Genomic DNA, 25,926 nt, shown 5'->3' on the forward strand with positions numbered 1-25,926 from the left:
CGCGGTTCATTCTCTCCTACCGATGGTGACGTCGGAGGAGCTGTGTGCCTCCAGGAAGCGGTTGAGGTGCTGCCAGACGCGAGGGATCCAGTCGATGATCCTCACCAGCTCCGCGTTCCGCGTCCGGCTGCCGATCTCCACCACGATCAGCTTCCTCCTCAGGTAGCGGCCCAGGAACCCCTTCACGGGCTCCATGTGGTTGGCACACAGCACCCACCTGGCAAAGCACACAGCGTTTTTACTTAGGGCCTGTACCGTACCGAATGGAAGGTGTTTCACCTACTGTTTCATACACAATTTATTATTATACCTGAAGTTGTGGTGAAGTTGGAGGTTGGGTGCAGAGGATGTTGCTTGGCTCATGGTTCCAATGATGTAGGGGCTGGGGATAGAGAGAGAGAGATGTTAGCACTATTATGCTACCGTGTGTGTGTGTGTGTGTGTGTGTGTGTGTGTGTGTGTGTGCGCGTGCGTGCGTGCGTGCGTGCAGGGATACAATTGCTGCAACTAGGAGGCTATGCATAACGAATTGTGTTCCATGGAGATTGCATGCTCTAACCGTTATGCAGCACACTGGCCAGCGCTGGTAAGTTAGTGCTAACTAGTCTGTACATAGATTGACTAACTAGTATATTAGTGCAGACTGACCTTCGCTGGTATTTGCTGTTGAAGAGACCGTTGAAGATTTCTCCCAGTGAACTGATGTGGTGCAGGTTGTCCAGGATCACCACTAGGGGGACCTCTGCTCCTCCTTCACCACTACACTGCTCTGCCAGACCCGACAGGTACTGACGTAACTCCTACAGCGAGAGAGAGACAGAGAGAGACAGAGAGAGAGAGAGAGAGAGAGAGAGAGAGAGAGATAATTTAATAATAGACTTTGAAAGGTGTGTATGTGTTTGTGTGTGTGTGTGTGGGGGGGGGGGGGGGGGGTTGTCTAACCAGGGTCTAATGATATTTTTAAATAGTTCTTAGTTTATATCTTCCCAATATGTTTTGGATTTAATTGTCACATATTCATATAAGACAATATCACAGGAATGTTGAAAGTCCAATTTCAACATGTGTGTGTATTGACAACTTAACTTAAAGGTATATTCAGTGATTTCATTCAAAAAACCTTAGGTTTCGTTTTTGGCTGTGGGACCCAGCCTTTCGTCCAATCAGGATAGAGAGTCAAAAACGAAACCTAAGGTTTTTTGACCCCCAGGGGTTAACTGGGGACAGGGAGGAACTCCTTATATGGCCAGCACACTCTATAGTAGGGAGGATTATCACAACAAAACAAAAAAATAAGTGATATTTGAATTAAGTGAAATCACTGAATATACCTTTAAGTTAAAAGGTACATATTGAACCAAGTTTTATTTTTTTTATCTTCAATTAAAGCACTGTGTACGTTCTGTACTGCAGAGTTGATTTCGTCGACTAAAATTAAGACAATTTTTTTTCGTCGACTACCTTTTTCCACTGATGAAAACTAAATGGAAACTAAATGAAAACTAAGCTATGATGACTAAAACTATGACTAAATATATTGACAATTTCATCAACAAATAAAAACTAGACTAAAATGTTAGGAAGGGACTAGTGGACAAGAGATCCAGTATAAGTCATTTTACAATTAGTTGCATGAAAATAGCCGATCTACAAGCTCACAACGCGTCACGCTGCGACACGTTGTGGGCTGTAGATCGGCTATTTTCAGCAAGTGAAAAAAAACAGTCATTATGACGGCATCAAGGCAACTGTAGATTTAGTCGACTAAAATCGTATGATATTTAGTCGAGCAAAACTAGACTAAACGCTAAGACATTCCAGGTGACTAAAACTAAATGAACTATGAACTATTCAAGAGACTACGACTTCAACAACCATAAAAACAACACTGCTGCATGCTGTATATACCTTGCTAGACTTGTGGTCCACGTTGAAAGTGACGACGGCGTGCGGGGTCAGGGGGCGCCCCTCCTGCAGCAGGAAGTGCCGGGACAGCTGATTGGCCAGGTAGGTCTTCCCCGTCCCGCTGGGTCCCGAGAGGATGACCCTCCGGTGCTCCCTCAGCAGGGACACGTAGCGCTGCAGCATGGGCTTAGGGATGAGGGTGTCGAACACCAGAGAGTCCACGCTGTCACTGCTCACACCTAGTCGGGGCACGCCATAGATAAGAGTATAAAGAAGGATTCTAAAACGGGTAGTCCCAATAATTGATTGGCTGGTTACCGTCACGTGACCCACTCCTTCAATCACTTTATATCATTCGCAGCTGATTCCAGCTGTACTGGGGAAGGGGATAGCGCTTGATTGCTTTACAAACACATGCCGTGCGGGCGTGTAAGCGTCAAAAAAAAAAAAGTGCATCGTGTTCATCGTGTGTTGCGAGTTTGTAGTTTGGCTATTTTCACTAGTTTGGGTCCCAGGGAGACATCAAATGTTTCTCCTGGGTCTCGAGCTAAATCGTTTGGGAACCACTGGTCTATGCAGTATATGACCAATGTTTGTTAAGAAACACCCACTTGTATCTTTTTGCCCGTTTCTTTTTGGTCTGAATTGAATGCGACTACAGAGCTGCACAGTATACACACAGAGTGTTGAAATGTGTACCTTTGAGTTGGATGTTGATGGTGTTGCTGTCTCCCACCAGGTACCCGCAGGGCAGCAGCTCGGGGGTGTGGGCCGGGCTTGGGCCGTTGCTGAGGCGGTGGACGTCTCCGATGCTGTAGCCCTCCACGCTGTCGCAGCTCAGCCCCAGCTGGCTCACTGGGTCCACGTGGCTGATGTACTCCTGATGAAGAAGGAACACACGTTACAGGCATGACACCATGGAAACTGTGGGGATCCTATAGAATATGGATCCTAACTAAACTAAACTAAACTAGTACAGTCATGTTATGTCAGAAGCTTTGTCTCACTAGTAGTCATGTTATGTCAGAAGCTTTGTCTCACTAGTAGTCATGTTATGTCAGAAGCTTTGTCTCACTAGTAGTCATGTTATGTCAGAAGCTTTGTCTCACTAGTACAGTCCTGTTATGTCAGAAGCTTTGTCTTACTAGTACAGTCCTGTTATGTCAGAAGCTTTGTCTCACTAGTAGTCATGTTATGTCAGAAGCTTTGTCTCACTAGTAGTCATGTTATGTCAGAAGCTTTGTCTCACTAGTAGTCCTGTTATGTTAGAAGCTTTGTCTCACTAGTAGTCCTGTTATGTCATAAGCTTTGTCTCACTAGTAGTCCTGTTATGTCATAAGCTTTGTCTCACTAGTAGTCATGTTATGTCAGAAGCTTTGTCTCACTAGTAGTCATGTTATGTCATAAGCTTTGTCTCACTAGTAGTCATGTTAAGTCAGAAGCTTTGTCTCACTAGTAGTCATGTTATGTCAGAAGCTTTGTCTCACTAGTAGTCCTGTTATGTCAGAAGCTTTGTCTCACTAGTAGTCATGTTATGTCAGAAGCTTTGTCTCACTAGTAGTCATGTTATGTCAGAAGCTTTGTCTCACTAGTAGTCATGTTATGTCAGAAGCTTTGTCTCACTAGTAGTCATGTTATGTCATAAGCTTTGTCTCACTAGTAGTCCTGTTATGTCAGAAGCTTTGTCTCACTAGTAGTCCTGTTATGTCAGAAGCTTTGTCTCACTAGTAGTCATGTTATGTCAGAAGCTTTGTCTCACTAGTAGTCAATCATGTTATGTCAGAAGCTTTGTCTCACTAGTAGTCATGTTATGTCAGAAGCTTTGTCTCACTAGTAGTCGTGTTATGTCAGAAGCTTTGTCTCACTAGTAGTCCTGTTATGTCAGAAGCTTTGTCTCACTAGTAGTCATGTTATGTCAGAAGCTTTGTCTCACTAGTAGTCATGTTATGTCAGAAGCTTTGTCTCACTAGTAGTCATGTTATGTCAGAAGCTTTGTCTCACTGTCACTAGTAGTCATGTTATGTCAGAAGCTTTGTCTCACTAGTACAGTCCTGTTATGTCAGAAGCTTTGTCTCACTAGTAGTCATGTTATGTCAGAAGCTTTGTCTCACTATTACAGTCCTGTTATGTCAGAAGCTTTGTCTCACTAGTAGTCATGTTATGTCAGAAGCTTTGTCTCACTAGTAGTCATGTTATGTCAGAAGCTTTGTCTCACTAGTAGTCATGTTATGTCAGAAGCTTTGTCTCACTAGTAGTCATGTTATGTCAGAAGCTTTGTCTCACTAGTAGTCATGTTATGTCAGAAGCTTTGTCTCACTAGTAGTCATGTTATGTCAGAAGCTTTGTCTCACTAGTACAGTCCTGTTATGTCAGAAGCTTTGTCTCACTAGTAGTCCTGTTATGTCAGAAGCTTTGTCTCACTAGTAGTCCTGTTATGTCAGAAGCTTTGTCTCACTAGTAGTCATGTTATGTCAGAAGCTTTGTCTCACTAGTACAGTCATGTTACCTTAAAGAGGCGTCGGACCACTCCGTCCAGGACGTCCCACTTGGTTTTGCCACTCACGCCGATGCATCCGATCAGGAAGTGGTGAGGACGGCTCTCCTGTTACAGAGAGGTGGGTAAAACGTCATTCGATGCTCGACACCTGATCGACAGCGTCCATGAAATGTATTGGCTTAGATGTTGTCACTGTCGGGCGGGAGAGACCTTGTGTTTCCAAACACGTTTTGACTTTTCAAGAAATGGAAAAACAACTACCTGCGTCCGTTCCAATGGGGTTATTATTGAGCCACAAGCTCTTGATTTGATCATACTTTTCATTGGTTGAACATTTCACACGATGAACACGATGCATTGTGAATTTGTGACTGAGGTTAGTTGGGGCAGTATTGCACAACACTTGTATGACGAAGTAAGGCAAATATGGAGATACAAGGTATAGTAGGGCATTCCTGCTTTGCTGGCAGTGTAGAGACAGTACAGTGGAGATGGACAAGGAATGAAAGAGAATTCTCATTACATATTAACCCCTTTTGGTGTTAGAATTATGTTATGCTTTAGCTATTGAAAAATAGCAGATCTACAAGCTCATAGCTCGCCACCGAGTGGCGCACTACGAGCTTGTAGGTCTGCTATTTTTGAAAAATCGAACGACTGACATAGAAACATATAGCTTTTTCAGGATGTAGAAGACATTTTTAGAATCCGATCTCCGATCTGGGTTAAATAAAAAAACCTCTCACCTCTCTCCACTTGTCCTCGTCCAAGCTGACTACTATCCTGACATGGCGGCCCTCCTTCCTCATGCCTCCATCACCAGCGGTGTCATCCAGCAGCATGTCTGTCATGACGAACACAAGCAGAGTAAGTACACACAGCAAAACACCGTTCAATCAGCAGTGAGCGTGTGTGTTTCTGTAAAACAACACACGACGTGTGCTTATACGACGTAGGCATGAACGGACCAATTTCCAACCAACATCATGACATCCACCAAGAATCAACCTTCAACTTTGAATTGCAATTCTGCACGTTAGCTATGACACGCCCACTTTTCAATGTTCAAATTAATTGTATTCCCGACAGTATGTCCCGCCTGCCTATCCTGTTTCACACGGAAACACAACACAGTACGGATTACGTGAATTTGATTTAATGTGGGTTTTTAAATTGCTACATGTCGACAGAATCCACACACATGCAAGACAAGTTTGTCTTGCCCTAATCTGGGAGGGTGCATGTGTTCCGTCCCGCAACACACCAGTCCTACAGTCATGAGTCCGACACCCTACCCAAAGCCCAACCATAAACCTAACCTCACAGGAAGCCACAGGTTAGTTTTAACCTGCCATGGGTTAGTTTTAACCTGCCGCGCATGTCAGGAACCACGGGTGAGTTTTAACCCGGCCACGGGAGCGACGGTGTTGTCGGACTAATGCCTGTGGGAACTGTTAGGATGTCTAACAAACCGTATGAACCCCATCTGGGAACCAATGAAAACAGACTAGTCTTACCCAGGCTGGTGGACTCGCTGGTGCTGAGGTTGATGCTGTGCTGGGAGAGGCCCGGGCCGGGGCCCTGGCCCTGGAGCTGTGTGTGGTGGTGTGGAGTAGGGGACGAGGAGATGGACACCTGAGAACTATGGAGCTTCAGACGGTCATTCTCCGTCTTCAGTTTCTCTATCTCACACTGTAGGAATACACACAAACGTGCACGCACGCACGCACGCACGCACACACGCACCCACGCACACACACACACACACACACACACACACACACACACACACACACACACACACACACACACACACACACACACACAAACACACAAACACACAAACACACGTCAACTACATTTACTTACTCTCAATCTAACATTGCTTTTAAGGACATCTTGCTGTGTAAAGCCTTTCTTATGCGAATGCCGTTGATTTAAAAAAGAAAAGATTTATTCGGGGTAATTTATGCATGCCTTTATAGTACAGTATGTAGACAGGAAACGAAGAGAGAGAACAGGTCGGGATCAGGACTTGGAGCCTAGGTGCCCTCTAGGACCTCTAGACCTGTCCAGCGGTCCTTTCACCTTTATTTTATATTTTATAGAGGGGTAGGCAGTAGGATTAATTTCGTTGTACACTTGTGTCCAATGACAAAATAAAATCCATCCATCCAGTAGGCTGACAGGAAGTGGGGGAGAGAGATGGGGGGGGGGGGTGACATGCAGTAAATGCCGTCGGGATCGGGAATCGAATCCGCGGCACACTGCCACACTACTGGATTACCAGCCAAGGGCATCTTTGTATGTAAGGCATGCTGGCAGGATCTGTGAATGAACTGTGCAAAAACGGGGTGTGACTGCTGTACCTGCATGCGGTTCATGGCCTCTCGGAGCTGGTCCAGTTGATGAGCGGAGCTGAGAGCCTCCAGCCTGATGTCTGTCAGCTTCATCTCCTTCTCCCTGAGTTCACTGCGGAGCTGCATCACGGTCTCCGCCTCGCTGTCTAGACACTCCGACAGTCTGCGCACACACACACATGCGCGCACACACCCACACACACACACACACACACACACACACACACACACACACACACACACACACAGCAAGATAATTAATTACATGAACCCGAGAGTCTACCCTAGATCTACAAGCTCACAACATGAGTGGCAAATTGATTGATTGAAGTGAAAAAGGAGGGGGCGGGGCCTAGTATAATCCTCTGATCAATTCTGATCAATGAAATATATAGAGAGTAGGTTAAATACACACACAAACAGATATACAACAGACCCCCTGGCGTTTCCAGATTAACCCCTTTAGACCTGAGGACGATTTTACAAATGTCTTCTAAATCTTGACTTTTTTTGACGTTTTCTGAAATACCCATGTTTCTATGCCAGAAGTAAAGATTTGAGTTAAAAACGTTCGCTCTGAAAGAATATATTCAAACATTTGGGCCACATTTTCACGAATTTTCAAAAATAGCAGACCTACAAGCTGGATTAAACATCGAGAACAGTTTTACTGTTCCAGCTCATGCTGCACAGGTCCTGTATACGTACAGCGAGTTGGAGTGTGTGTTCCTGAGCATGTGGTGGTGAGGAGCGTGTGAGGTGGTTCCGTTGTGGTGGGGCAGCTTGGGCGAGGAGGGCAGCGAGCAGTCCGTCATCTCCTCGATGTCAGAGTGGGAGGAGGCCGACTTGGGGGATTTCTTCTTGCCGAACGCCTGCTTGAAGGAGCTCCGTAGCTGTGTGGGGGGGACGACAAACAGGGGCAGGAGGGGGGCAGTGAGATCACGGGGAATACGTGTGTGTGTGTGTGTGTGTGTGTGTGTGTGTGTGTGTGTGTGTGTGCTTGGAATGGAATGACCCGCCAACACACGTGGCTGAGAGGGAAAAGAGGGTAGGAAAACAGCTCTGAAGGAGTTGGAAAGAGAGTGCACGGAAAGGCGAGGAAATAAAGGAATAGGTCGTCTTATGGGTTGAGTGCTGTCTCTAAACACAATCTTTTCATTTGAGAGTGTGATATTAATAATAATAATAATAATAATAATAACACATTAAAACCACAATTGTGTAGCAAAATGATTGTATGGCAAATTCACTACTTTGTAAGTATAGGTCTGTGCTGTTAGCACATGCTACCAAGGGTGTGTAATGGCCTGGGTCAAATAATATGCATATACAAAGTGTGTGTGTGCATGTGCGCACCATGTCGGTCTGAGACTATAGGCCTAATCACTGTAATTTTAATATGCATACCGGTATGTTAAATCCTCAAATTATCCATTTGTAACACCACCCCTTTTGGTGTTTTAACTAAGCATTATGTTATACTTTAGCTGTTTAAAAATAGCAGATCTACAAGCTCATAGCGCGCCACCGAGTGGCACGCTACGAGCTTGTAGGTCTGCTATTTTTGAAAAATTGTGACAATGCGGCACAAATCTTTGAATATACAGTATATACATTCTTTCAGAAGACTTTTTTTTTATTTCGACGTCAGGCCTAAATGGGTTCAAATTATCCATTTGTAACTTGGTGTACAAATTTAACCGCATGCTTTGAGCGAGAAGTTTGTGTTTGGGAGCAGGTGACTCAAGGTCCCATAAGACATCGGCCACAGGGTGTATAGGATACTAGAAGCACTAGTGCAGACTAAGGAGAGAGTCAGAGGACAGACAGAGGACACAGGGGGACAGGACAGTTAAGTCAAATTCCAATACCCAAAATCTCGGCCACTCACTCACTCCAGCATGGCAAATTATGGTGAAATTGGTACCCTGCCGAAACATGTGGCCATCTTGTGGACTTCACACAACTTACATGGAAGTCTTTAAATGCGTGGACTAAACACCGCTATAGGTTGAACTCTGCTAATGAACAAACCGCAATGATTTGTGTTCGGACACTGACGTTATGTGATGTCAACAGGATTGTGACGTATTTCAGCAGGTCACCAGTTTCACCGTGACACCACCATGCTGGAGTGACCGAGTGTGTGTGAGCGAGTGGCCGAGATTTTGGGTTTTGGAATTTGGCTTTAGTAAACCTATAGTGCTGCTAGAGGAGGGAGGGGCTAGCTGCTGGAGGGAGGGGCTAGCTGCTGTTCCATACCATCCATTCCTTACCTCATACACCTGCCACATCAAAGCGATAGCACAGAAGGAAAGACAAGGAAAGAGACAAACCGCACATGTTCATCCACTGTAAAGTCCTGGGTGTTAAATGAACTCTGAGCGAGTAAGTGCTATTATGTCTTGTGCCACCCCTTGCCCCTTATTCCTAAACATATTTGACATTTCTTTGAGGAGCACTAACTAGCCCCTCCTATCCCCAGCTCTGTGTGTTTGTGAGTACCAAATGTGAGATGATTCGATTGGCTGAGCACGGAATGTGATGTATGATGATTGTACGGCGATGAGAGCGTTCCTCAAGTCACAAGTGTGATTTTTACTATTTTGAAATTTATTTTATTTTATAATAGACAAGCTCACAACGTGTCGATGACGTAGATCAGCTAGTTGAACCGTTTTAAAATGTTTTTCAAGATAGCAAAATGTGGCAAAGAAGTTCAGGCATAAAGGGTCAGGTGTGCCCAGGATTTATTTAATTTAATTAAAGATTAAAGATGAATTTAATGTACTCTCTCAGAGTCACAGATGGATAAATGAACACTGAGGATGTTTACTGTGCACAGGACCGTGAACAGGACCGTGGGGCTAGCATATGAAAAGGGGAGAAGAAGCATGAATTGGAAGCAACAGATAATAAATAGGCTGTTGATAAACTACCAATGGGTTAGTAATAAATCAAGTCAAACTTCTATTAAACCTTCACTAACACACTACCACCGATAACATGTTAGCCGTCTACAGCCTGGAGCCTACAACCAATTATTACATTCTGTAAAACACATTTCATATTGCATACGAAATATGAAAAGCAGTAGGCTACATGATAAGACAGCTACAATTCACCATGTTCCATTACATCCTGTAACCCGCACAGCCCGTATAAACCAACACACCATTACAAATCAAACGCATACACTAGGACCATATAGACCACATGCATGGACATGCTACAGTAGAGGAAACCACACACACACACACACACACACACACACACACACACACACACACACACACACACACACCGAGTCCCTGACACCTGGAGTCTGCTCTCCAGACATAGGAAGGTCGTTTGTTATCATTGCAACCTAAAAGCAGGAACTCGATGAGACCAACACACTGTCTGGGACCTGCATCTGCTGAGCGACTCCCAGGCCGCTGCGTTCACACAGCCTGTCAACTCACATGAGCTACGACTGCAGGCACAGCAACACAGACACGTTGTTGCATTAAGTCGTCATTGTCTTCCAACCTGCCATCTATTGTTAGTTGTTAAGAACCCGGCCATGCCCGGGCAGCCCGGCCTGGGCAGTGGCTCAGCGGTCCAGGCACCTTGGCTGGTATAATCCAGTCTGGCAGTGTGCCGCGGGTTCGACTCCCGATCCCGACGGCCTTTACTGCATGTCATCCCCCCCCCCATTTCCTGTCAGCCTACTGTCTGTCCCTCCATGAAAAAATATAAAATAAAGGCGAAAGCCACAAAACCCCATGCCCTGTTTCGGCATTTGGCAAAAATAGGCCAAGATTCACAACGTGCCGCGTTGATATGCTTTGTAAGATTGTAGATTTCACTGAAGAGATTTAGGGCTGTATTTTGCGTGTCTTAAGTACCAGGTCTTATTCCCTAACTTCAGTAAACTAAAGACCTGGAGGCGTGATCAATGCTCTTTGGCCACTCAGAATAGCCAAATGGCATTGATCACGCCTCCAGGTCTTTAGTTTACTCAAGTTAGGGAATAAGACCTGGTACTTAAGACACGCAAAATACAGCCCTTAGTCTGCATAATGTAACTAATCTAACTACTGTATAATATAGTGTGATTAATATTTGTAGCATCATAGGATAATGCCCAGCCCACGTTTGTTTAAGCTTTTAGCACCCTCTGGTGGACAAATGTGCACATAGACTGGCATATGAATACACAGACACAGTTGGCCTCAGTACATTTACGTTTTGCAGTTTGAAGCTCATCTAAAAATACCATCACAAAGACAAAGGTCTACAAGAATCTTAATTATTGAAAAGTATGTCCACATAACACCTGAACTGACAATGGCAAACCAGCCCAGAGTGCTGATGGCAGACACCTGTGGGTGATGGTGCTGCAGGGAAGGGGAACTGTGAGAGGCATTGTCCATTGTCACCAGACAGAACAACAACATACAGAAAGATACTGTGCATTATGGTTCCGAGACAGGGTGATGCTACCACTGTAGATACCAGGTGGCAATTCAAGCCGAGGTTCAAGTGGCCTAGTAGTAAACTAGCACATCAAACCATTTTATTTGCTTCAGCCATACAATAACTACGCAAACCACACTAATGCAACTAGTTGCAACTCCTTGCTAAGAAAACAGTTTTAAGGACATACCACACTAATGCAACTAGTTGCAACTCCTTGTTAAGAAAACAGTTTTAAGGACATACTACACCAATGCAACTAGTTGCAACTGCCATTGGGGATAATGGCAACTACTATGCAACTACTCACAATTGTTTGGTTGCAAGGAGCTGCATCACTGGTGTGGTTTGGGCTTAAAGCTGCATCTGCGACCGTACAAAAATCTGAAGGCACACGACACCTGTCGCCGACAATCGCTGTACGGTAACAGCACATGACGGCGACATGTGTCGTGTGCCTGTACCTCCGAAAAGTGTCAGTTTTAAGTAAAAACTGCACCCTTATTAGACTTTAGCCAGACTTTGCTTTATAACAGCACAGGGAAGGTGGATCTTCTCACTCCCAGAGACAACTCACCCAGTTCTTCTTGTTCTTCTTCTTGTTCTTGGCATCCGTGTCCATGTTGGAACCTACGCTGGAGTGGCTGGTGGCGCTGGTTATGCTGCTGACGCTGTCCGAGGAGAGCTGCCTCCGGATCCGCAGGTCAGGCTGATGTTGCTGGCTTTGCTGCTGCTGCTGATGATGGTGGTGGTGTTGCTGATGGTGTTGTTGGGGGCTGCCATTACTGCCACCTGAGAGGCAGGGAATCAGGATGAAGACAGGGTCAGGGACCAGTGGTGGAAAGTAACTAAGTACTTTTACTTAAGTACTGTACTTAACCCATTTTGACCTGAGATCAGATTCATACGAGGTTTCCACCGGACACACACTGTGGTCTGATTAACCCATTCTGACCTGAGATCAGATTCTAAAAATGTCACAGTCTGATTTTTCAAAAATAGCAGACCTACAATACGATCTGCTATTTTTCAATAGATAAAGCATAACATGATGCTAACACCAAAATGGGTGCCCGCCCAGAATGGGTTAAGTACAATGTTGGGGTATTTGTACTTTAGCTGAGTATTTCCAATTTCTAGTACTTTCACTTCTACTCCACTACATCTCAGAGCCAGAATTTGTACTTTTACTTCACTACAATTATTTGAAAACTTTAGTTACTAGTTATTTTGGAGATTTAAATTTTGGTTAGTAAACATACATTAACCACTTCAACCCTATACATTTCGGCTATTTTCAATAGATTTTGTACACATTTTGAACTTGTGAAATTCTGCAGTATGAGTACTTTTACTTTTAGTACTTTAAGTACATTTTGATGCCGATACTTTTGTACTTTTACGCAAGTACATTTTCAATTCCGTTCTTTCACTTGTAACGAAGTAGTTCTAAATTGCAGTATTGGTGCTTTTACTGAAGTAAAACTATTGAGTACCTTTTCCCACCACTAACATGTTGTTTGTGTGTGTAATGTGTGGTTTCATGGGGGCTGGGGGGGGGGGGGGGGGGTCGTCCTCACCTGTCCTGTCTGCTTTGGGAGAGAGATTGTGTGTGTAATGTGTGGTTTCATGGGGGCTGGGTGGGGTGTCGTCCTCACCTGTCCTGTCTGCTTTGGGAGAGAGCTCCACTAACATGTTGTTTGTGTGTGTAATGTGTGGTTTCATGGGGGCTGGGTGGGGGGTCGTCCTCACCTGTCCTGTCTGTAATGTGTGGTAATGTGTGTGTGTAATGTGTGGTTTCATGGGGGCTGGGTGGGGGGTCGTCCTCACCTGTCCTGTCTGTAATGTGTGGTAATGTGTGTGTGTAATGTGTGGTTTCATGGGGGCTGGGTGGGGGGTCGTCCTCACCTGTCCTGTCTGTAATGTGTGGTAATGTGTGTGTGTAATGTGTGGTTTCATGGGGGCTGGGTGGGGGGTCGTCCTCACCTGTCCTGTCTGTAATGTGTGGTAATGTGTGTGTGTAATGTGTGGTTTCATGGGGGCTGGGGGGGGGGGTCGGCCTCACCTGTCCTGTCTGCTTTGGGAGAGAGCTCCGGGGTGTTGATGACTCCGTTGATGGCCGCCTGCGCCACGGCGTTCTGCCTCTTCAGCAGCTCGATGGTTTTCCTCAGCTCGTTGAGCTCAGAGTCCTACAGAGTCAACGGAGACAAAAGCATTAGTATTTAGAGAGCTGCGTTATACTTTGACCGTGTCCTCAACAGAGTAATATAGGCTTAGCATGTTTGAGGCCGAAAATGTCGCTCCGAATGGTGCGGTGGACACAACAACGCGTCCAACACGAAAGAGGTTCACCTTCTGCTCTGCGGTCATGGTGAGACTCTTCAGCCTGATGGTCATGTTGCCTAGACTCTGCTCGAACGCTGCCACCAGGTGAGCCTGTGGGGAATAAAAATCCATCAGAAATATATTTGTAAAACTCTTAGAGGCTCTCAATACGGGCGGGAACCCCTTTTTTGGTGTTTTAAACATTATGTTATAATTTAGCTATTGAGAAATAGCAGATCTACAAGCTCATAGCGCGCCACCGAGTGGAGCGCTACGAGCTTGTAGGTCTGCTATTTTTTGAAAAATCATGAACATTTTTATTTCAGAAAACTGGAGGATTTAGAAGAATTAAAAAAAAAATTGAGGTCAGGCCTAAATGAGAAACACGGTTTAGCATAATAATGGAGAATAACTTTACAGTGGCATTGCAAAGATTTTGATTTCTCTGTCGCAAAACACATCATTAGGAAGCATGAATTCAAACAATTCAGCATTTCAGCAGTTGAGACGCTGTTTGTCTTTAAAGTGCTTCGGCATGCAGCACTCCTCTCGTATACAGGACCGTTCAAGATGAGAGACACTGAGCTTTTGGTCCACAAGGCTTCCAGGAGCCTGTCTGGACGGATGGCCCTACAGGAGGAGTTGTTCAAGGGGAGGCAGGGCCCCGTGCTGCCCACTGAGAGGTGCTGTCTGTGGGACTCAGGAGGCCAATATTCCTCTGAGGATACTGCTATAACTATACAGCTGTGTATGTGAGATAACTGTCTGGGTGGGATGGAACCATGATGTGCTCTGTGTTCCCTGATGAAGGCTTAACCCCATTTAGGCCTGACCTCAAAATAAAAATAAAATCTTCTATCTCCTCCAGTTTTCTGAAATAAATATTTTTACGATTAAAAAGAAATAGCAGACCTACAAGCTCGTAGCGTGCCACCGAGTGGCACGCTACGAGCTTGTAGATCTGCTATTTTTCAATAGCTAAATTATAACATAATGTTTAAAACACCAAAAGGGGTTCCCACCCCCAAAATGGTTACCGCCGAAACGTTGGATTAATTTGTCTTAATTGCTGCTGCGTCCTAATAAAATATTGTCACTCTGGCTATTGGCGTGATGTGCGGCCACTTTTCTTGTTTTGTCAAGATTCCCTCTGCAGTTCCCTCCCTCCCGTACAAGGACTTTGGTGTGCGCCGTGTGCATCTTTGTACACAGTGGGTGGGATCATGGGACAAACACAACACAGTTTTGGGAAACACGAGGGTGGGACTCGTGGGAGATGTACGTATGCACGGAGGCATGGGGGGGGGAGCCGACTCCACTGAGCACTGATAACAACCGATACCTAAAGCAGCGACCTTGAGCAGCTGAAGGGCTGAGATACTAAAAGGTGAGGTCATGTGTTATAAGCTAACTGTGGCAGTGAGTGTGCTGTTCCTGCTCCGAAAACAAAAGAGCGCTTTCAACAGCTGCCTTGATCTTGGCGGCAGGACCACAAATATGACATCATTCAGGCAAAACCATTGACCAAAGCCAAAATATGATTAAACCCAAATGGCATAGTAAACCAGTCCAACTGCTGTATGTCAGCGCTGCTCCACTTCTCACACTGGGGGAAAAGTATATAATGTATACTGTATATGGATTTGCCATCTATGTTATTATAGATGGAAAATCCATATACAGTAGACATCACCCGGACAGTACTACTAGAAGTGTAGGTTACTTACGTGCGTGCGTGCGTGGGAGATGTCTATCCAATTACTTCCTGTTCCTTTTTACTTAAAATCCCTAGGGCTCAGACTGAGTTTGGCAAATCTTTGTCTTTTATAAAGTCCCTGGACTCCTGGTATGCTCTTAAACTAATTTTCTAACTTGTTTCAATACAATCATTTGAAACAGTTCAAATACACATTACACGGCCCAGGCCGTAGCGTAACGGTCTGGGCACCGGACAGGTGATCCAGTCGCGGTGTGCCGCGGGTTCGACTCCCGGACCCGACACGGCCTTTACCGCATGTCATCCCCCCATCTCTCTCCCGTTTCCTGTCAGCCTACTTTCTATCCCTTAAAAAATCAATAAAGGCGTAAGCCGCAAAAAAATATCTTAAAAAAATAAATAAAATACACATTACACGATTGTAATTGCCCGCGGACCCCCATTAGAAAAGATATGCCAGGGACCCCCATAAGAGATGATTTATACGGCTCTAGCAGTGATTTTCAGCCTGTTTTATTTCAAGGACCCCCCAGATTGACATGCGTTAGTCTACAGAGCCCCATTTAATGTCATTTCTATCTCTGGGACCCCCAATTTATATTGTAAAATCAATGCTAATTTAACTCTGACAGTGTACAAATGGGTCCATTTGGTTCCATTTGTACACTCTCTGAGTTACAGACCCATAAGGGTCCATTTGGTTCCAAACTATCATTTAGCTGGGGACCCCCTGGAACTCCCTCAAGGACCCCTGGGGGTCCCCGGACCCCTGGGGGTCCCCGGACCCCACTTTGGGAACCACTGCACTAGCACCATGAGTACAGTACAGGCCTTATCTTATGAGTGCAGGTGGTTCAAGTCACAGCTCCTCTCTCTCTCTCTCTCTCTCTCTCTCTCTGTCTCTCTCTCTCTCTCTCTCTCTCTCTCTCTCTCTCTCACATCACGTGAGAAGCATCAGAGCGAGCGAGGGACCGCGGTTCTAAGATTCTCAGCCTCGGGGTGGCAGGCGTGGGCGTGCTCTCATAACTCAACACAGTCATTCAGCCGTCTGGGGGCCATGTAATCAAATATTTCAACAAAAGTTTTACCTTCCCTCTCCACCCCCTCCTACTGTATATATCCCCTATCTCTAATCCATATATGTTATTATTCTCTAAAGCCCCATCCCAAACACGCACGCACGCATGCACTCACGAACGCACACACGCACACCTATTATTTATTCAAGTGGCGTCAGTAGTAAATCTTTAGCTAGCATCTTTTAGTCGACCATCTTAAGGAGTGTGTCGAGACTTGACTCTGGCCGTAATACAACACTTATATTCACAAGTTGTGCCGCCAGCATGCGGCGTAAACACCGTGGACAGATTACCACTGGAGTGTGGGAAGAAGACGGGCTGAAAAAGGGACTCCAAGACTCTGGAACACTTTTTGACAGAAGAACTCAGGGCGAAGCCAAACCAGCATCATCGTTTAAAAACGCAGCAAGATGATCCCAGTGGGACCTCTCTTCATCTTATTTTTGACTGACATTGTTCATTATTCATTAGACATAAATAACAGGTAGTGAAAGAACGACAATGTATAACAAAGACCTCAGTGATGTTGACATGTTCCTCTCAAACACCATACAATACCAGATCCGATACCAGATATCAAGAGCGCTTTGGGGGCATAATTACTGTGAAATATCTTTATTTGCGTGCGTGCGTGCGTGCGTGCGTGCGTGCGTGCGTTCGTGCGTGCGTGCGTGCGTGTGTGCGTGCGGCTTCAGGGTATGTTCACTAAGCTCGAGTTCTCAGTGTTGCAATGTTGTGATCCGACACATCTCCACAAGATGTTTGTGGAAGTGTTTTTTGTTGTCACGGCGGTGAGCGTGCATTTCTTCACTCACGTTAGCACTCAGCTGCGTGGTGAGGGCGGAAACCTTCTCCTGTGAGGCGTCCAACTCCCGCCGCAGCTTGCGTATCTAAACATACGGAAAGACACAACATCACAAAGCGCTCTAAAAGAGAACAACGCTGAAGTGCCCTTGAGCAAGGCACTGAACCCCCAACTGCTCCCCCTGGAGCTGCTTAGTGGCCAACAGCATAAGACTGTGGTTGTACTGGTCAGCTCCCAGGTTTTAATGTGTGTGTGTGTGTGTGTGTGTGTGTGTGTGTGTGTGTGTGTGTGTGTGTGTGTGTGTGTGTGTGTGTGTGTGTGCGCGTGTGTGTGTCTCTATGTGTAGGGCGTTGCTGAAAATGAGCACCTGTGCTCAGCTACTTCCCTGGGTAAATAAAGAATAAAAATAAATAAAAAAAAGATAGATAGATAGATAGACAAACCCACACCGCTGACAAAGGCAAGTACACGCAAAATGTCTCACACACACACACACACACACACACACACACACACACACACACACACACACACAGTATATATATATATATATATATATATATATATGAGCACACTGTGGCTAAAAAAGAATGCAGGAGCGCTCCCAGATCTGCGCCTGATACGGTGTGTTGTATCACGGCAACACCGCAGGTGTTCCACATGGAACAAGGGCTTGCTTTACAACTTACAACAAGGTCACGGACAATAAAGCTACATGTGTAACCGGATACAAATGTGAACATGTCCCCCTATGCCCCCGCCCCTTCTATCCCCGTGTTACAACAAGTCTGACTGCAATGTATAGAAAAGGAACGCCTGTGTGTGCGCGTGCGTGTGTGTGTGTGACTGTGTGTGTGTGTGTGTGTGTGTGTGCGTGCCATGCGTGTTGATTGGGTGTAGCAGTGGTGGTATCATGTCTGGGAATAGCACACTGCTTACCTCCGACTGTGACTTCTCCTCGTTCTGTGAAAAAAAAGGGAGAAAATAAATCATTAGATGGTTTCCTGACTGCACTCCATCATTTGGGCTGTGATGTCGGAGCTGTCAAGCTATATAACACAAGGTCAGACTGCAACCCTTGTGGCTCCGGGCTGTCTGTTTTCTGCTGAATGCTACCTCCGTGATGATTTATAAGTCCCACAGAGACGTGCTTATTAGAGGTTCAATGGTAGGTTGTCTCATGTAACATGTCTGGAGTGCACAGATACGCTCCTCCGAGGCATTCGGGTGCGTGTGTGTGTGTGTGTGTGTGTGTGTGTGTGTGTGTGTGAGTGTGTGCGTGTGTGTTTGTGTATTTCTGTGTGTGTATGTGTATGTCTATGTCTATTTCGACATGGGGTTGTGTGTAATGCACACATGCGTGCGTGTCCTTCGCGTCAAGGATCCCATTGTCTCCACAGGTCAGCATTCAGAACAATGGCAAACAAAAGACAGGTAGGAAAATCAGTACGGGAGCACATGCACGCACGCATGTTACCGTACACACACAGTACTGTAGCCTACACGTCTGCCTTTCCAGTGAACAGGCATCACTCACCCCAGCTGCTTGTCAAATACACTCACATTTACATGTAAACACTTGGGGCCGGAGCTGGGGTTGAGAAACAGACGTAAGAGCAATTTGTAGGTGTGCTCGTGTCATGCCCAACCCAGTCTGAACTATGGTGCTTTGTTATTTCACAACCAGTCTGAACACAGGAGTTGGTACACGGTTAATTCTGGAATGTTTATGAAACTCTTGAGACTTAAATCCACTTACGAGTCGATGGTTACAATGTCGGAGTTAAAGTAACACTCCAGACTGTGAATTTGGTCCGAGCGGAGTAAACATCAACAGGGCCTGATAAGGTCATCACCAGGGCCTGATATGGTCATCACCAGGGCCTGATATGGTCAGACTCATCACCAGGGCCTGATAAGGTCATCACCAGGCCCTGATAAGGTCATCACCAGGCCCTGATAAGGTCATCACCAGGGCCTATATGGTCATCACCAGGGCCTGATATGGTCATCACCAGGCCCTGATAAGGTCATCACCAGGCCCTGATAAGGTCATCACCAGGCCCTGATATGGTCATCACCAGGCCCTGATATGGTCATCACCAGGCCCTGATAAGGTCATCACCAGGCCCTGATAAGGTCATCACCAGGCCCTGATAAGGTCATCACCAGGCCCTGATATGGTCATCACCAGGCCCTGATAAGGTCATCACCAGGGCCTGATAAGGTCATCACCAGGCCCTGATAAGGTCATCACCAGGCCCTGATAAGGTCATCACCAGGGCCTGATATGGTCATCACCAGGCCCTGATATGGTCATCACCAGGCCCTGATAAGGTCATCACCAGGCCCTGATAAGGTCATCACCAGGGCCTGATAAGGTCATCACCAGGCCCTGATAAGGTCATCACCAGGCCCTGATAAGGTCATCACCAGGGCCTGATATGGTCATCACCAGGCCCTGATAAGGTCATCACCAGGCCCTGATAAGGTCATCACCAGGCCCTGATAAGGTCATCACCAGGCCCTGATAAGGTCATCACCAGGCCCTGATATGGTCATCACCAGGCCCTGATATGGTCATCACCAGGGCCTGATATGGTCATCACCAGGGCCTGATATGGTCATCACCAGGGCCTGATATGGTCATCACCAGGGCCTGATATGGTCATCACCAGGGCCTATATGGTCATCACCAGGCACTTCCACTATGAGGAGAACTGTAAGCTGTGTTGAAACACAACCACCCGAGCAGAAAAACAGCTAACAACCTTTCTCCCTTGGTTCTTCTGCCTTACCTCATTTGGTGTGCTAAGAAGTGCTTTGACAGGTTCACCACTTCTTGTGTGTGTGTGTGTGTGTGTGTGTGTACACAGCATATAAGCATGCATGAGTGTGACTGTGAGAGCATGTACCAGCATGTGTGTGCACAGTACATGTGTGTATGCGCGCGCACATGTGCATGTTTGTGTGTGTGTGTGTTTGTACATGTGTGTGTCTGCTCACTGAGCATCACTCCCCATGCCCTTGCAGAGGTGTGAGGAGGTGTCATCACAACAACAGAGACGTCAATCAAGCAGACACAACTAACCCATCTGGCGCAGACAAACAGAGTCACTGGAACCCCCCCCCCCCCCCCCTGTCAAACGCAGCGATTACCACCTCGATGACCACCTCGGGAGAAAGGATTAATTTTGTTCTGATGCCGGTCCCAATCGCTTCGTTCTTAAACAAGCCTGTTTATGGATGTAGCATCGTGCTCCTGAGAAAAACAGCTGAAACCTATATCACAGCAGACTTCGTCTGATTAAATGTACATATATATAAACCTATATCACAGCAGACTTCGTCTGATTAAATGTACATATATATAAACCTATATCACAGCAGACTTCGTCTGATTCAATGTACATGCAGCCACAAAATGACTGTCTGCTATTTCACTCTCGTTCACCTTACAAGATTCCAGAGTTCAGTGTACATTTTTTTAAAGATTACAAATGTGACTGCTCAAAAATGTTGGATGTCCATGAGTCTAAAAGCAATGCTTAAATCCAAGCTGGAACTGCCTGCCTCCTGTCCTCACACACACACACACACACACACACACACACACACACACACACACACACACACACACACACACACACACACACACACACACACACACACACACACACACACACACACACTCACTCACTCACACACTCACACACTCACACACTCACACACTCACTCACACACAAATGGACGCTTACTGGTCCATTTGGTTACATTCATACACTCTCAGAGATAAAGTAATACATGGGATTTTACTGTGCATTTAAAACAAAAAAACAATAACGACCACCTCCGCCCACCACACCTCATCCCTACCGTGCGTTCCCAGGAGGTGAGTGTGCCCGCCATGGATAAAGTGGCCATCATCTTGACGCTCCTCTCTCTCTCTCTCTCTTCCCTCCTCTATCTTTACTATCTTTTCCTCTCCGGTGGCTGGCTAGAATGTTCCCGACCTGTTCCGTGCGGGTATCCAGTGTCTGAGAGCTTTCCCTGTCTTCTTTCCCTCCGACACCTGCCCAGGTGTACGAGCCAGGAGGAGGAGGGGCAGGAGGAGGAGGAGGAGGGGCCATGCAGTAAAAACACTGTTCTCCCGTTGGCTAGTGGGCGTCGCTGTGGCTGTGGGATGGTCCACAACGCACCTGTGCGATTGTGGTCTGAGCTTCATTTTTTCCCCTTTTTTTGTGTGTGTGTGTGTGTGTGTGGTGTGTTCTAGTCACCAAATCCCCGGAGATTAGGGGGTAAATTGCACGACAAACTGTTTGGCCGACTCTACAGTATATCACATAGGCAGAGGGAGTGACTACAGGGCATGCATGTGCAGTATGGAGTGGCAGCCTGCTGCTGGCTGCTGAACCCATTTAGGCCTGACATCCAAATTTAGAAAATGTCTTCTAAATCATAACGGTTTTCTGAAATACCTATGATTCTATATCAGTGGTGCTCAACCTTTTTCATGTCAAGGACCCCCAGAATTATCTGTGTCTGAAAATATGTTGTTCCAGGGACACCCCCCCCCCCCCCCCCCCCCCAGAAGCAACGATTTGAGTTAAAAACGTTTGCTCTGAAAGAATATATATTAAAAGATTTGAGCCACATTTTCATCTAACATAATGCTGGAAACACCAAATGTCAGTGTGCATTATGAAGCTGATGTGCTTGTAATGTGGCAGCTTTTGATCTGCAGCAGTGCATGGCCATCTTGGAACCAGAAGGTTCCTGGTTGGAACTTGAGCAAAGACACTTAACTGGAAACTGCTCCCGATGAGTGCTGGACTGAGTGAAAAACTAGGCCCTGACATTTTGGCCCAGACGGGGTACCGTCATCGGCCCGCTGTGTCAAAAGGCCAGTCAAAATGTACAATTTATCCTTTTCTAATCTTTCTGTCAAATATGAATGTATACAGTGTATGTCACTCTGATTGCAAATCTATCCACCAGAGGGCGCTGAAAACAGCAAAATCTGGCCCGACAGCCTGACACACACTACCAGACCGTCCCAAAAAGTTGTCTTTGTTCTGTGAATGCACATTGAGCGTGTGACATTTATATAGGGGTCCCCAGGTTCTATGTTCCCCACTTACCTTAGGGTTAGCGTTAGGTTTCACTGAAGGACTTCAGTGTTTTGTAGCATACAATTGTATAAAGTATAAGTACAGAACAAATAATGTTTGCTTTTGCCATCTTTGTTGAAGAGCAATTATGTTTTATTTTACGCCAGTGTTCATTTTTTGTTGGCTAAGACTAGATAGTTTAAGTTGCCTAGGCAGGCCTAAAGTTCAACGGATTGTTCAAAGACTGAGCTTAAATCAGAATGTGCTACTATAAAAATAAGACTAAGTTGCTAAAATACTTACTAGAATTACTAAAATAGATAGATAGATAGATAGTTAGATTTCTGGTTTTAGGTTTATTCTAAGTGGGGAACATATAACCTGGGGAGCATATAACCCGGGGGAACATAGAACCTGGGGAACATAGAACCTGGGGAGCATAGAACCTGGGGAACATAGAACCTGGGGAACATAGAACCTGGGGAACATAGAACCTGGGAGCATAGAACCTGGGGGACATAGAACCTGGGGAGCATAGAACCTGGGGAACATAGAACCTGGGGAACATAGAACCTGGGGAGCATATAACCTGGGGAGCATAGAACCTGGGGAACATATAACCTGGGGAGCATAGAACCTGGGGAACATAGAACCTGGGGAACATAGAACCTGGGGAGCATAGAACCTGGGGAGCATAGAACCTGGGGAACATAGAACCTGGGGGAACATATAACCTGGGGGAACATAGAACCTGGGGAGCATAGAACCTGGGGAACATAGAACCTGGGGGAACATATAACCTGGGGAACATAGAACCTGGGGGAACATAGAACCTGGGGGAACATAGAACCTGGGGAGCATATGACCTGGGGAGCATATGACCTGGGGAGCATAGAACCTGGGGAACATAGAACCTGGGGAACATAGAACCTGGGGAACATAGAACCTGGGGAGCATAGAACCTGGGGAGCATAGAACCTGGGGAACATAGAACCTGGGGAACATAGAACTTGGGGAGCATAGAACCTGGGGAACATAGAACCTGGGGAGCATAGAACCTGGGGAGCATAGAACCTGGGGAACATAGAACCTGGGGAACATAGAACCTGGGGAACATAGAACCTGGGGAGCATAGAACCTGGGGAACATATAACCTGGGGAACATAGAACCTGGGGAACATAGAACCTGGGGAACATAGAACCTGGGGAACATAGAACCTGGGGAACATAGAACCTGGGGAACCTAGAACCTGGGGAGCATAGAACCTGGGGAACATAGAACCTGGGGAACATAGAACCTGGGGAGCATAGAACCTGGGGAACATAGAACCTGGGGAGCATAGAACCTGGGGAGCATAGAACCTGGGGAACATAGAACCTGGGGAACATAGAACCTGGGGAGCATAGGTAAGTGTGTGACCCGAGTCGTCTACTCACCGTGGAGTAAATGGAAGAAGTGCTGGAGACCAAGGACAGCGAAGAGCCGTGGACTAAAGGAAGAAAAGAAAAAAGGGATTAGTTATAGATACATACACAGCATTATATATAAATTACACCAAGACCCCCCAGAATGTCATCGCTGCAGCAGCATCAAAACCACCCACTATGCACCTTCCCATCCAGCCACACTACACACCCTACCATTTACTGGTACCAGCAGCACCCCCCCCCCCCCCCCCCACCACCACCGTAGCGTACAGTGAAAATAACGCCAGCCCTGAGCCTCTGTGGTCATAATGATAATACTCCTACACATGAGCGCGGCGTGGTCTAATAACAGCCCTGTGTGCGTATACGTATACTATGCAGCTCCTTAATGACTCAGAAGCTAATCGCACATCAAAGGCCTCGCTACACCGGGTTGCCTTGCCTCTTGCTCTGTGCAGATCAGTGCGGATTAGGAGCACTGAAAAGTAAAAGAAGTCAGCACTTTCGCTCGTTAGACTTCACAGGGAGGGTTCATTTGAGGTGGAGGGTGGTGTGTGTGCGTGTGTGTGTGTGTGTGTGTGTGTGTGTGTGTGTGTGTGTGTGTGTGTGTGTGCGTGTGCGTGTGTGTGTGTGGTGAGTGGGAAGGTGATGAATCATAAGCAGCCACTTTGATGGAGGGTCCCTCTCTGGACGCGATGCTGAGGTGGGGTCGGTTGGGCTTTGAAACGACTGACCTCAAAATGTTCAATTTACGGGAGGAGGAGGACATTATTGATGACTGGCTTTTATCCTTTACTTTCATGTTAAACGCTGCAGATGTGATAATAATGACTTCAACAGTGTGGCCATATTTTATAACCTCCAAATGACAGAGCTTCAAAGTGCCAGTGGAATTAATATGGATGAGGTCAGTTCATTTCTTTGGAAAGTTTAATTTAGAGTAGGAACTGATGACTTATGAGATGACATTTGAAATCCTCTTCGACTAATGAGATTGGGCTGAGGGGGCGGGGGGGGGGTTATGACCATCTATCTCAAAAGTCTGCCGTTTTGAGGAGCACACTTTGTGAGCTGGAGCGTTCTACAGGGCCAGTGTTTCCTGGTGGGTCACAAACTCCAAAAGGTTTGGTTGCAAGACATTCTCACATGGTGACAGATACCGAAATACTGTTGTTGTTGTTGTTAACTAGTATATGTGGCTACGGCTTTGTCGGAAATGCGGCAAAGGTGGATCTGAAGAGAAAAATACTGAGAAAAACTACTGCAACAGACGTAGAAGAGGATAGGTTTACGACTGCAGGGGTTAAGAAAGGGGGGGGGGGGTGTCATGTGACAGTAGAGATAATGGGTTTTCCTTTCTCGATTGTGGAACAGGTCCGACAAAGTGGAGGGTGTGTGTGACCATTATTTTGTTTCTTCTGCTGTCCATTTGACGACGCTCAACGTAACTAATATACCGTGAAAGATACGCAAATGGTCCAATCCATGTTACCGCCACCGCGCTGAAGAGATGAGTGCCTTCGTACACACACACAACACACGCACACGCACTCACACACGCACACGTCAACACAACACACACACACACACACACACACACACACACACACACAGAACGTGAATGCGGGTTACTTGGATCCGTGTTGTTTTTGGCAGCAACTTTTGATTTAAGTTTTTTAGTCATGGTCTCTTTACATTTCGTTTTTTTTTTTTTTTTTTACGCTTACGCCTTTTATTGATTTTTGAAGGGACAGACAGTAGGCTGACAGGAAACGGGAGAGAGATGGGGGGGATGACATGCAGTAAAGGCCGTGTCGGGTCCGGGAGTCGAACCCGCGGCACACTGCGACTGGATTACCAGTCCGGTGCCCAGACCGTTACGCTACGGCCTGGGCCTACATTTAGTTTGAGTCACATTTTAGTCACCTGGAATGTTTTAGTGTTACTAAATATAAGATTTTAGTCGACTAAATCTACAGTTGATTTAGTCGACAAAAAAAAAAAAAATTGGCGGGCCACGATGCCGTCGCAATGACTGATTTTACGCATTCTGAAAATAGCCGATCTACAAGCTCACAAGAGAGCTTATAGATCGGCTATTTTCAGCATGCAACCAAGTGTAAAATTACTTATAGTGGATCTCTTGTCCACTAGTCCCTTCCTATAACATTTTAGTCTACTTTCATTTGTTAATGAAATTGTCAATATATTTAGTCTCAGTTTTAGTCATCATAGCAT

General features: G+C 46.0%; 1 protein-coding gene across 3 annotated transcripts in view; it reads right to left on the minus strand.

Annotated features, from left to right (window-relative positions):
* Window positions 1–25,926, minus strand: part of nav2a (neuron navigator 2a) — a 156,731-nt gene that overhangs the window by 7,960 nt on the left and 122,845 nt on the right. For all 3 annotated transcript variants that reach the window (XM_083760220.1, XM_083760219.1, XM_083760221.1), the window contains 16 exons: window positions 23,698–23,750; window positions 18,089–18,112; window positions 17,160–17,234; window positions 13,576–13,659; window positions 13,289–13,412; window positions 11,801–12,015; window positions 7,471–7,655; window positions 6,772–6,925; window positions 5,920–6,094; window positions 5,149–5,246; window positions 4,412–4,507; window positions 2,605–2,785; window positions 1,909–2,144; window positions 649–800; window positions 311–382; window positions 21–217 (listed from right to left, as the gene is read on the minus strand). In XM_083760220.1, the coding sequence (XP_083616346.1) occupies window positions 21–217; window positions 311–382; window positions 649–800; window positions 1,909–2,144; window positions 2,605–2,785; window positions 4,412–4,507; window positions 5,149–5,246; window positions 5,920–6,094; window positions 6,772–6,925; window positions 7,471–7,655; window positions 11,801–12,015; window positions 13,289–13,412; window positions 13,576–13,659; window positions 17,160–17,234; window positions 18,089–18,112; window positions 23,698–23,750 (2,121 nt within the window). The remainder of the gene's footprint in view (window positions 1–20; window positions 218–310; window positions 383–648; window positions 801–1,908; window positions 2,145–2,604; window positions 2,786–4,411; window positions 4,508–5,148; window positions 5,247–5,919; window positions 6,095–6,771; window positions 6,926–7,470; window positions 7,656–11,800; window positions 12,016–13,288; window positions 13,413–13,575; window positions 13,660–17,159; window positions 17,235–18,088; window positions 18,113–23,697; window positions 23,751–25,926) is intronic.

The sequence above is a fragment of the Protomyctophum parallelum genome (assembly GCF_964188405.1).
Source record: "Protomyctophum parallelum genome assembly, chromosome: 2".
NCBI classification, from domain to species: Eukaryota; Metazoa; Chordata; class Actinopteri; order Myctophiformes; family Myctophidae; genus Protomyctophum; species Protomyctophum parallelum.